Raw genomic sequence first — 13,333 nt, forward strand, 5'->3', positions numbered from 1 at the left:
TAAAATATTTGTTTTTTATATAATAAAATAAATAGATATGTATATAAATTTTTATATAATAAAATAAACAGTATGTTATAAAATATTTGTTTTTTATATCTTTTAAGAGATATTTGAAAAAAAAGCATCTCTAATTACAAGAAAATCAATGATTAAAGTTGTATTTTCTGTGACAAATCAATTAAAAAGATTACAGAGGTTGCCACTATGAGCATAGCTTGACTGCATGACAACCCTGATCTGATTATCACCCAGGGAATCTACTCCACATTGTCATTTTGAGGTTTCCATAATATTTGTTTGAAAGCCATTACCATGAATACCTCGTTGATTGGCCTTGTTGCCATGGAAATTTCTTGTGTGTTTTTTTTCCATGTGTCATGTGTGAAGAAATATTCAACACCTGAAATGGCACATTTCATAGAACTTGTGAAAAGAATGAAATCATTTTTTTTTGGGTCTCATTTCTCTTATGCTGTTTTCTAATCAGCTGAGATAAGCATTGAGATGACTCCGCCTCACACGCCACTAAGTCCTGAATTTGTACCCGGACCATCATCTGTAACCATTAGGTCAACAGAGCCTGACCTGTTTGCAAAGCTGGATTGTGCCTGTGGAGATGCTGCTGTTCCAGTAGGACCATCAGGGGCTATTCTTCCAGACTTGCTGCCATCCACAAGGTATGGTATCACTGTAGGCACCCAGGATCATGAAGGCTTTCATCAAAAATACCATGAGATGATTAAAACAGCAGACACCGTCAATGATGTTGAGGGGTGCACTTTTACTCTACAAGATCTAAAAACCCATATAGAGAATAATTCTCAGGATTTTCAGACCCTCAGAGTCACTTTTAACCATGTTGAGGATGCAGCTTTTCGTAGAGCGATGAGCAGGCTTCTTAGAGTTGCTAGCCTCCATAATGAAATTGGACTGTCATTTTTGGAGGATATCATCACCATTGACAGTGAGAGGAGAGCAGGGAATAGTTTGAAGTTACATGTGATACTGAGTGAGCTCATAGGATGTCATTCAACTGTTCCTGACTTTGTTGAAGAAATCGTACAAAAAATAAGTTCAATTCATGAGGATTGCTTACCTTGTAGGCATTTAGTGTGTCAAATATCAAAGAATTCTTTGGTGACTACTGTTTGATGCAGATTATCAAGGTTATTGTAATGATATCAACTTCAAATAGCAGTCTCCATAGAATTTGTTATAATACCATATTATAGGGGACGTGTTCAAGCCATTTTTGTCTCGCCCACCAGAGGTGAAGGCGAGACTTAGGGATCCAAATGTTGTCCGTCCATCACAAATTTAATGACACATAACTCCACAACCGTAAGTCGCTTTTCAACCAAACTTGGATGGTAGATGGTCTTGGGGGACCTGCATGTTATGCTGCAGTTGGAGGTCATATGATAAGGTCAAAGGTCATTTTTAGGTCAACGTTAAAGTTTACATGAAAGACTCTCTTATGACAACTGACTCCGCAACCGTGAGTCACTTTTCAACAAAATTTGGATGGTAGATGTACTTAGGCAACCTGCGTCTTTTTCTGCAGTGGGAGGTCACATGGTAAGTTCAAAGGTCATTTTGAGGTCAACATTAAAGTATGCGAGCAAAGCTCTTATGACAAGTGTTATTCCATCCCAGTTATATCACAATGAAGTTTCGATACAATTCTGTTGCGTGCCCTCGCAAATCACGATGTTTCTGGTTATTTTCTTAAGTGGGCGAGACACAAAATTGCTTTCGCCTTGTTCTAATGTAGAAACATTATATATGACAGGGGTGTGAGAGTTCAGTTTTTTGTTTGTTTTGATTTTCAGCTTAATTTCAGCTTTTTTTTTGCTTTCCTCTGTACAAAAAGAAAGGGAGCTCGTTCTAGTTCAGACTTTTTCACCACTCCTTTAGCTGTTCTCAGATCTTTTTATTTGTGACCACTCACACCCCTGATATGATGATTAATAACAGCATTGCAAAACAGTCACTCTTGGAAATGATTTAAAGCATTTTATTAGACCTGATTTCATGCCATGCATGCCAAGTGCTCACCATGGATGCATTTGATAAAAAAGTTTTGTCAGTTATTTTTTCTTAGACTCATTATCGCTCAGCCAATCAGATGGAAGGATTTTCAGTAGCTTGTAACATTGTCTGGTGAAACATGGGATGTATGATTCATTCTCAGTTATTCTCTTCCTATACAAATTTATTTAACCCTATAGCCCGGGCTTTTCAACTTCAGATCACGGCTGTTGATTGCTCAATCGCAACCGAAATTGGCATAGGGTTTTATGCATCATCCATTTTTAATAATGTACATGTAATTCATCTATCTCTGTATTATTGTATTTTGGGTACTGCAGTGTATATAACACACACTTATATAACCATATATAATCATATATAATAAACCATAACCATATATAACACACACTTATATAACCATAAACCTTAACTTGTCTTATGCAATTAACAGCGCTTTGTATCCTCTGGAAAAAGCGCTATATAAATCCAATTATTATTATTATTAATATTATTATATTCATGGAATAAACTTAAATTGAATTAATATCATTCTAAGAATGAAAAAAAAGTATAGTGATCATACACCCTATCATATCCTAATCACTTCCTGCTTTATATCAAAGAGAATTCACCTTTTTTGTCTTTCAATTTTTGTCTCGCCTGCATAGCAGAGAGAGACTATAGGCTCCGCTTTTCCGACGGCGGCGGCGGCGTCAACATCAAATCTTAACCTGAGGTTAAGTTTTTGAAATGACATCATAACTTAGAAAGTATATGGACCTAGTTCATGAAACTTGGCCATAAGGTTAATCAAGTATTACTGAACATCCTATCAGAGTTTCATATCGCATGACCAAGGTCAAAGGTCATTTAGGGTCAATGAACTTAGACCATGTTGCAGGAATCAACATTGAAATGTTAACCTGAGGTTAAGTTTTTGAAATGTCATCATAACTTAGAAAATACATGGACCTAGTTCATGAAACTTTGACATAAGGTTAATCAAGTATCACTGAACATCCTGCGTGAGTTTTACGTCACATGACCAAGGTCAAAGGTCATTTAGGGTCAATGAACTTTGGCCGAATTGGGGGTATCTGTTGAATTCTCATCATAACTTTGAAAGTTTATGGATCTGATTCATAAAACGTGGAAATAACCATGTATCACTGAACATCTTGTGTGAGTTATGGTAGTTTTCAAAGTCAGCACTGCTGCTATGTTGAATCGCGTGATGCAGGCGAGACGGCCAGAGGCATTCCACTTGTTCTATTTATGTGTTTGTATCTCTGTATCGACAAGCTATATGATGTAATAGTGTGTTTACTTTTTATGGGGAGGAAATGTTCATGTTTAATGACTTTTTTAATTGCTTTGTCCAGTGCGATATTGCTTTCATATGAGTTGCATACAGTATGTCTTGCTTAACCAGCTAGTCTTAGTGAAAGTTACTAGTCTTTAATACTTTTTGTGTCTGCTCAAGAAAGGTATAGTACCGACTCTTCATAGTATTACTCCTTTGTTTTTCTCTTTTTTAAAGTAATGGGTCACCTAGGCTTAATGTGCCTCAAAGCAATGGGGGCTAAAAATGTGTTCTCTCTGTACGTTCTTATGTGAAATGCTTTTGTGAGCTTGTTTCAAGGTCGAAGGGAACTTCAGGCTTGAGAAGTCAGTTGCCGAGACTTGGAGCAATCAGCTTGATGTTTTGCACCATGGCGAGATTTAAACTTCAGAAGATAAGTGTATAGCAGTTTTAACAGTCGTAATAGATATATCATGGCAGGGTGCTATATAACTTTTGAGAAGCACTTGCCTCGTCAATTTTTAAATAGTTGTAATATACTTGCCCGAAAAAAAACATGAAAATAGTTTTACCTCTTTAAGAGAATGTACATATATTTCAGTTTTATAAACCATTGACCTTTTACTCTCTTTTGACATGAAATGATCTGCCTTGTTATTGCATTTCTTTTTCCAAAGTGATTTTATCTTGCCTGCCATGACCAAAATTAGGGTCAATGTCATATCGACCCTTTGGTTGTCATTTTACTGTGAATGTTAGGATTTTGCTTACCCATTTCGGGCAAGTAGTTTTGGTCTTTACTTCAAAACACTTGCCCGACTCTAACTTTTACTTGCCCCTGGCAATCGGGCAAGTGCTTATGTAGCACCCTTGTCATGGGATTGGGTGGTAGTAATGATCACCAATTGAAAGCATACAAAATCCAATATTAATTGGGTTTAACAGATAAAAGTATAGGCTGACATTGAAAATCTAAGCTGTAGAGACCCACTTTTCACATATTTCTGTGATATGTTATAAGTGAAGCCCAGCAAAAGAAATTGTGTCCTTAAAGCCTGTGTATAGCTTGGTAAAGGGTCAATAATGTGATTGATAATCGAATATCATCTAATATGACAGTCTTACTGAAGCGTAGAGACCGTTAGATATTTTTCCAACTGCACTTCTCTGAGAAAATTTCAAATATTTAAATCTTGGATATATAGCGCCCTCTCTCGGCGATGCTTGTTTTGAATTTAAAAAATTGGCATTCAAGCACTTATCTTATAAATTTAGTGATTAGATATCCAAAAGTTACAGACAAAGAACATATCTTAAAAGTTTCAGCCCATTCCATGATTTGGAATAGGATTTAATTGAAAGACAAAAACACACAGATATTTTAATTTGATCGGGTGACCCGATCAAGTTAAATTTCCATGTAAAATCGCAAAATCTATCCTGTAAAACACATTTTCATTTTATATCCTCCACATCATAACTGTTATAGGGCATATCCATTCATATTAGCTAGCAATGAATTGGAATAGTGATAGGTGCATTTTGGTGGATTTACCAAAACTATACACAAGCTTTAAATCACTTAGTGCTTAAAGGGGAAGTTCACCCTGAAAAAAACTTTGTTGTAAAAATAGCAGAAAAAATAGTAAAAAATATTGGTAAAGGTTTGAGGAAAATCTGTTAAAGAATAAGAAAGTTATTAGAGTTCAAAGTTTTGGATTTGTGACGTCATAAACGAGCAGCTGCCCCATGTGTTATGTAATATTAAATGCATGAATTTCAAATTTTATACGGTTGCTGATTACTTAATTTTGTTTTCTATTCATGATCGGATGTGAAGTGATTTGTCTATTGATATACAAAAGGTACAATAAAAACCATTTTCAATTTTCTGAGAAAATGACATTTTATTGATTTTTTACCATTTGCTATGTAGGAATGCTGCTCGCATATGACGTCACAAATCAAATAATTGAAATTCTAATAACTTTTTAATTATTTGATGATTTTTTCTCAAACCTTCGTTAATATTTTTCATTATTTTTTCTGCTATTTTTACAATAAACTTTTTGTCAGGGTGAACTTCCCCTTTAAAAAAACTAAAGGTAGTCTATGTATATATCTGGAAATACCATCTTTATTTCCTCACATATGCTATATGTGTTCTAAGACACAAAATGATAAAATTGTGGTTTGCGTTGTACTTGTAGCTTTTCATTTTCAATAATGGTTGTATGTAGGTTTTTTTTTTTAAACCTCTAATACATGTACTCAAACCGGGGTTGGGCTCAATTACAATTGCGTAATTAATTACATTTATTCGAGTAATTGTAATTGAAATTTTTGAAGAAAAAGTAATTGTAATTGAAGAAAGTAATTGAGCCCAAACCCTGACTCAAACACATGTCTCATCTTGGTTGAAAGAATATTTTTAATTGGCTATTCGTAAAGCTAGCCTATTCCTTTAGTTAAGCTGTTCAGCTGATTCTTTAGCTATTTTTGTTTTTTATTTTCAGCTTTACGGGTTCTTTGTAAAAAAAAAAGTATTGCAATATCAGCTATTTTCCCTTGTATTGGTCATTCTTACTGTACCTCTGATAAAATGGTCAGCCAAATATTTCAACATGTATGTACAAATGAGAAGTATCTAAGTAATGTTAATAGAATATGAGCAATTGCCCAGTACTTTGCAAAATACAATGTACTTGTATGCAGCCATGTTATTTTTTCCCAAAGCAACACTTGTACATGCACCATCTATACTTATCTGTTTTGGCGATTTAACAGTGTACTTGGTTCTTAGCTTTACACGTAGATACTTTTAATGTTGGTTTGATATTTATACCTATTTACATGTAGAATTTAGGAGATAATGTAAATCTCATGTATGATAACAATGCAACAGTTTAGTTTGTAGAAAAACACTTTCTCTTGGTATTGTTACCTGCAGTGAATACTTCAGGTTAAGTTTGAAACAAGTCCGTGTTCATTTAAAATACGTCAAAGGCGTAGTACCTAATAATTACCGGTAGGGTTATTACCTAGTGCTCATATATTAGTGCGTTCTCACTTAACTCAAGCTCGTGGATCAGACTGGCCTCGCGAGTCAGCCTTGGTTCATGGGGTCTTCTCCCTCGCGTTCACATTTAGCCCCAGCTTGAGAAGCAGACTCGCCTCGTTTGTCAATTACCCACAATTCTCAGCAATGAATATGTAAACAAACTATGGCGCGCGTTTGCCTTGAAAATTAATCATATACCAGTAGTACAGTGCCATGACTTGCATGCACATAACTTGTGGGAAGCAGTTTCACAATACACAATTCGCAAGGTATGGGACTGTGCATAAACTCAAGTGTACTCTTGACGGATTGCGTGCGTCTAAAATCAAAACTCAAATAAAGGGTGCAAGATACACCGGAAGTTTGCAATCAATTGCCGGGGTAAACTCGGCTTTCTGTCCACACTGCAAAAAATTGCTGTGTCTCCCCCAGCTTGTGGGTCAGATCCTACCTTTTTGCTGGGGCAGAAAAGGCGAGTCACACTCGCCTCGTGGGGCTGATAATTTCCGTTCACTTGGGGAAAAAGGGCGGGTTAGACTCCCCTCTCAGGTCTAAATCGCATGCTGGGGCTAACTGAGAATGCGGTATAAGATAAACGGCTTAGCCAATTCTCGCATACAGGAAAAGGTTTAGACTTGAACATAAATGACATTTTAATGAACTGAAAATGATTTTGAAGAGAATTCAGTTAGATGACCACCATTACGTATAAATGAAAAATATGCCAAATTGTACCAGTAGAAAAGATTTACATGAATAGAGCAAATGATGCACAGTACTGTGGTATCTTTTGTATCAGATACTGCTTCATGATGCCAAATGCTAATTTATTTGTATACGCCTGTCCTAGACTGGGAAGTATTATAACATCACGCTGGGTGTTCGTCTGTCCGCCTGTCCGTCCGTCCGCCTGTCCGTCCGTTAACTTTTTCTTGTAAACGCGATAACTTTAGTTTAACTTAACCTTGGCTTATAATTTGGTTTGTGTGATACTAGCATGGACCTTAGCCTATTCATTTTCAGGTCAAAACGTCAAGGTGACAGTGACGTTTTCATCTTACCCTTCTGAAGACCTTGTAAACGTGATAACTTAAGTTTAACTTAACCAATAATTTGTTTTTTAAAATACTAGTGTGGATCCCAGGAAGCCTATTGATTTTTAAGGTCAAAAGGAAATAACACAGATATTGATTTTGTTATTCGGTCAAGTCGCCACCTTTCACTTTTCTTGCTTGACCAAGAACTCCATTTTCCATGTTACAGGTGGGCGTATTATGTGCTTGCCCTAGCGACACTCTTGTTAATTCATGTATTTAGTAATTAATTCATTTATTTTATTTGTTAATTTTACCTCTTGCATGAAATGCTAGACTTGCTGACATAATACTCATTCATTGATTAACAGTTTTATTCTTTTTACATCAAGCCTTCATTCATTTCTATTCGGATCTACATTGTACTAGTTATCCATTTATTGCCAGGTTAGCATGTTTGTTTGCATATTATTCATTATTATCATTGACTCTTGCCAAACTTTTCTGTGAAATGAGACAAATTACCTTGAACATTTTAGCGAGTCAACTCTATGTATTTGATGCAATAATAGAAATATTTTTTCAGGCATTCTAAAAGTACTTTGTCATAGTAGATGTACCATGTTTGATGTGTGCTTAAAGCCCAGTATTTGTACCCATTAATTGGTGAAAAACCCCAATATACTACTTGGAAGAGCATTTCATGATATCAACAAGAGAATCCCTCATTGGACCAATAAAGGTGTTGTTGAATGATATTTTTCGGTGTAAGAAAACTATAAATGTTTTTTATTTAATTATTTTTATTTTTTACATATAATTGATAATTATTATATTCAAATATTTCAGTAAGCTGATTGTGATGTGACGTACATTTCATTGGTGGTTCACATGTCAGGGGAGTTTTTTTAATTGTAGATTTAAGCAAATATTTTGCACATAATTATAGATAACTGTGTGGTCTATTTTGATAGTAGATTTTATCACCCTTACAAATTATTAATCGATACATTTAACCAGCTTAAAAGCTCAATATTTCATGAAATGAAATAATCTTGAAGTGTAAAGAGGCTTGTAAGAATTTGAAAGGTCAGTGAAGTGATATGTGTGCTAAAACATGTGTGACGCAATACTATCAAGTGCTATTCAGGCGCGGATCCAGGGGGAGGGGGGCAAGCCGGCCCCCCCTATTTTTTACAACCAAAAAAATGTCCTTTTAACTTCGAGAAATGCTGAAAAAGAGAAAGAAAAATACGAAGGAGGTATTACACCCATGTTTAATTAACGGCCTCGTAAAAAAAAATTATATTGAAATCTCATTCTCAGGCCTTGTTTGTAGTACTAGAGTTGTTCCTCAATACTGGTACTTATATTACAGGTATGCTGTGTAATAATGAGGGGAAATCAAATGCTCTTTTTACTTTTTTCTTTAGATAAAAACCTATTTAGGCTTTAAGATACATGTCTGTTTCATTCCAATGACTCGTAGCTTTCACTCCATGCATAAAGGGTTTGAATGATTGAATCTAATAGGGGGGGGGGGGTAGCTATTTGTTCCCTCCACTATCAAACTTCATCTGTCTTGTAAAACGTTGAAGGTTTTGTCTACATCTAGACTCGGAGGAAACCTCCAGAGGGTCAGAAAATTGCCAAGCTGTATGCATGTGCCAGCCATAATATTAGTTTAAAGGTAAATGCTAGTTTTGGTAACGATATCAAAATGAGTTCGTACAGAATCCAATGAAATGACTACCAAAGTGTCTGTTTCTATAAATAAAGCGCATGTGCCAAAGGATTCTTGAAGAAATTGTGTAATTCCTGAGAAATCAGCAAATAAGCACAGGATTCGGGTAGAGCGTCGGGCCCGACGCCCTAATACATTGTCCCATGTGCCCGTATCTGTGTTGGGGATCTTCGGTGTGAACATTTTTCAGCGTAGATTTCAAGATTTCACAAAGTTCAGTTAATGTAACTGTACCAGATCTAGATCCTCGATGATATACTGACAATTAAGCCTTGTTTTACAGACTTTCTCATGAAATCAGTGTTTACTGCAACTACTGGAATTTCTCTTTAACAATCATCTATTATTTAGTTTTTTTAATGTACAGAGTTGAATATGATTATATGGAGTTTTATTGGACAAACTCTGCTTGATTGTCTGTTTGTTTTTTGTACAAGAGTGCATTCTTGAGCTGATGTCCATTCCATGTAACTACGAGTCTTGACAATTTTTGTTGGACTTTTTTTTGCTGCAATACAATGTTAATGTGTGCCATCTATGTAACAATTCTTTTGGCTTTTGTTTAGAGGAGATAAAGTGAATCGGGAATTTAGTCATATTTGTATTTTGAGAGTACTGAGTGGTATTTAAAGTATGTATTTGCTTTATTTTGCTAGCATCATGAGTGAGTTTAATATAGCCAGGGTGTTGGAAGATGAATGTCAGTGATTGACAGTATTCAGTCTCTTTTATGTTCAGTGTTTAGCTTTTTTTTTTTATTCCAGGATTTAGATGTGAAACTTGTTATTATTGTTTCATGACAATTGCTCCTGCGACAATTGCTCCTACTGAAAATGCACACTTTGAGCCAAATAAAAACTTGAGCTTCAAACCTTTGTCAACATTAATCCTAGTCTTAGATGATTCAGAATTAAAAAAAAAAAACCTGATTATAACCATATCCCTCACTTTTATACAGAGAAATTTGTGGAGGAGCAGTTGTCGTAAAAGCAACCCTCTGTTACCCCATGGATTACCCTTAAGCTTGATATTAGACAGTGTGGACTGATTACATATCTTTCAATTCAATTTTTCCTTTCTAATTTTATCTTTCTAATTTCATCTTTTAACTTTGTATATATTAAGATACTGTTACAGTACGTATGTTAATAGAAGAGTTTACATTGTATCTCCATTTGATATTCCTGAAAAGGACTAGATTTTCCACAAGTCTCTGGTAGCTCTGATAAGAACTGTTGTTGACAGTATGCCTATATTGTGTTCATTATGATAAATCTTGAACAAAACATATATGTATATTTCAAGCTGAATGGAATCGATGTCCAATGGATTAGTCAGTTGGTCAGCCAGTAGATGAATGAGAAGTAATGATTGGTCAGCTGGATGGCCATTAGATGAATGAGAAGTTGTGATTGGTCAGCTGGATGACCAGTAGATGAATGAGAAGTTGCGATTGGTCAGCTGGATGGCCATTAGATGAATGAGAAGTTGTGATTGGTCAGCTGGATGGCCAAACATAATAAGATACCTTAAATAAATACCTTAAACTTTAAGCCAGGTTTAGCCTTGAACTTTAGCATTTGGATCTGATTCAGCATCTTATCAATTCTGAACCTCTATCTTTTTTTGCATAGAGTGTAATAATGAGATTAAAGTCATACCAATATTTTGAATGTGTGCATTATTGATTTTAACTGGCTGAAAAAGCAAATTCTATTACAGAACCAAGTTCTTAACACTTATCCAGTTATTAACCTAGACATTAGTATTTCACCAGAACAAATTATTGCAAATCTATTGTGTAGTACATTTTAAGGCACATTTTTATACTCGTAAAGCAATAGAATATTGTAGGATTGAAAACCTGTTTCAGGAATATATTTTTTATGGTGTCGATTCACGGTAGCGATGTGCCCTGCTTCAGGGGAATCTATCTATAGAAAACTATTAGAACAACTGTATTAATTGAAATACAAGAGAAAAATTGTGGTCCTTTCAGCGGCTTCTTAAATGCAAAATTGTAAGATTCAGTAAAACTTAGATTTGTTCAATTAACTTTTTATGTAATTCATGTTAATTTCAGGCTTGAGTACCCATGGGATATCAGGGTCACCGTCTTACAAAGATACGATTGATCCGATCAACCTCAATTATATGGCAATCCATCAGTAGCGTAATTTTTTCTTCAGGAAATTAGCACAATGTCAGTTGTAAAGAAAGAGGAGCCCAGTGATTTTCAGTATAACAATTAATGTAGGAGTATACAGTACATCTTCATCTAGAAAACATCTTGAATAAACAGGCACTTCAAATGTTGGCGTTCTGGCTTTCAATAGTTGATCTGATCAATCATAACTCTTTGTAAGACAGGACCCAAGAATATAAAGTCTCCTGACTAACTACTACTGCAAAGTACTACACTATTTAGACAAATATGAAATAGCTATCTAAAAAACCCTTTATAACTGTATTTCCAAATGTGTGAATATCCTATTAATTGTGATGCATCTTTAATACCGATATTTTATTCCGATATTCCGATTCCCTGTATCTGTTTTCTGTGCTTGATGTATGACATCAAATGTAAATATGTCGTAGTAGTTTTTTATCATAAGTGATATTTTATATCAGAGAAAATCAGTGATGCCTTCAAATTCATTAAAAAGAATATCAATAAATTGTAGTGTAGACTTTAATTTTTACATTAAAGTGTTTGAGTTTTCATTTTAGAGTGAATCAACATTAATTAAAGGGAAGTTCACCCTGAAGAAGAGTTTGTTTTAAAAATATTGGAAAAAATAATAACAATTGGTGATGGTTTTGAAGAAAATCCATTTAAGATGAAGAAAGTTATCAGAATTATAAGTTTTGGATTTGTGGCATCATATACGATCAGCTGCTCCATATGTTATTTAATAGAAGATGCATAAGTTTCAATTCAATTTGTTAATGGCTTGAGATGACTTATCTTTTTCCTTTTTAGGAACGGGTGTGAAATTATTTGTCTATTGATATACGGAAGGTATAGTCAAAACCATTTTCAATTTTTTGAGAAACTGACATTTCATTGAATTGTTTAACCATATGTTACGAAGGGAAATTGCTTGCATATGGCGTCACAAATTAAATAATTAATATTCTATTAATTTTTTAAAAATTCCTTGATGGATTTTTATAAAAACCTTCAGCAATATTTTTTGTATTATTTTTTTTATTTCTATTTTTACAACAAACTTTTTGTCTGGGTGAACTTACCCTTGAAGGACCATATATTTGTCATTTTCCAGTGGGAGGAGTGAATTCAGGGCCATGTACCATGAAGCTTAGCAATCGATCATAGGACGGATATCTACGATTGATTGCATTGATTACGGTGTATGATCAATCATAGATATCAGCCTTATGATCAATTGCAAAGCTTCATGTTACGGGGTCCAGGGCTGAAAATACACGGCCTTGTCTTAATGGAGAAACTTACATCAGGGACCAGTAACATGAAGCTTAGCGATTGATCATGGGATTGATTTCTACAATTGATTGTATTGATTAATGTGTATGATCAATAATAACATCAGCCTTATGATCAATCACTAGAATTTGTATTACAGGGCCAAGGAGTGGGATTGTTGAATGGACGCATGTTGTGGTTTATAGCTTTGAACAAGTTATTTCCATGTTATGTAGACATTTATTACTTCGGTGTTATCAAATCTTCTTGAACCCAAGCCAGCCAGGGGGCAGACCCTAATTGAAACTATTATCAACAAGGGGGTCTTCATACAAGACTAGCACATATATATAAGACTTTCTCTTCCAATTCGGCCTTTCATAAACGGGTCATTGTAGGCTACGCATTCAGACTTCTTTTAACTGCATATTTTTCAAAATGCACATGGGAAACATGAATGCTTTATTACTTTTTACTTTCAAATCTTGGCATATTTTGAGACCAAAATTTGCTTTGTTTTGGCAAGCAGTTCTGAACTGCAACAGCTGGTACTTGCATAGTGGACCACAAATTGATCAAAAATGTGATTTCATGTATAAATCCAACACATAATTTTTTCAGTAACTATTCAAAAGCGTGTCATTTTCCCACTTTTCATTGTTTTGAATCGATCAATGTCATGCGCTTATTGAATCAATGTCCCTGA

The 13,333-nt window shown here is 34.8% G+C and overlaps 1 protein-coding gene across 2 annotated transcripts in view; it reads left to right on the forward strand.

Annotated features, from left to right (window-relative positions):
- Nucleotides 1–1,322, forward strand: part of LOC121410110 — a 36,513-nt gene extending 35,191 nt beyond the window's left edge. For both annotated transcript variants that reach the window (XM_041601992.1, XM_041601999.1), the window contains exon 7: nucleotides 491–1,322. In XM_041601992.1, coding sequence (XP_041457926.1) covers nucleotides 491–1,155 — 665 coding nt within the window. In that variant the 3' untranslated portion in view covers nucleotides 1,156–1,322. The remainder of the gene's footprint in view (nucleotides 1–490) is intronic.
- Nucleotides 1,323–13,333: the final 12,011 nt, after the last annotated feature.

The sequence above is a fragment of the Lytechinus variegatus genome, chromosome 1 (assembly GCF_018143015.1).
Source record: "Lytechinus variegatus isolate NC3 chromosome 1, Lvar_3.0, whole genome shotgun sequence".
Taxonomy (NCBI): domain Eukaryota; kingdom Metazoa; phylum Echinodermata; class Echinoidea; order Temnopleuroida; family Toxopneustidae; genus Lytechinus; species Lytechinus variegatus.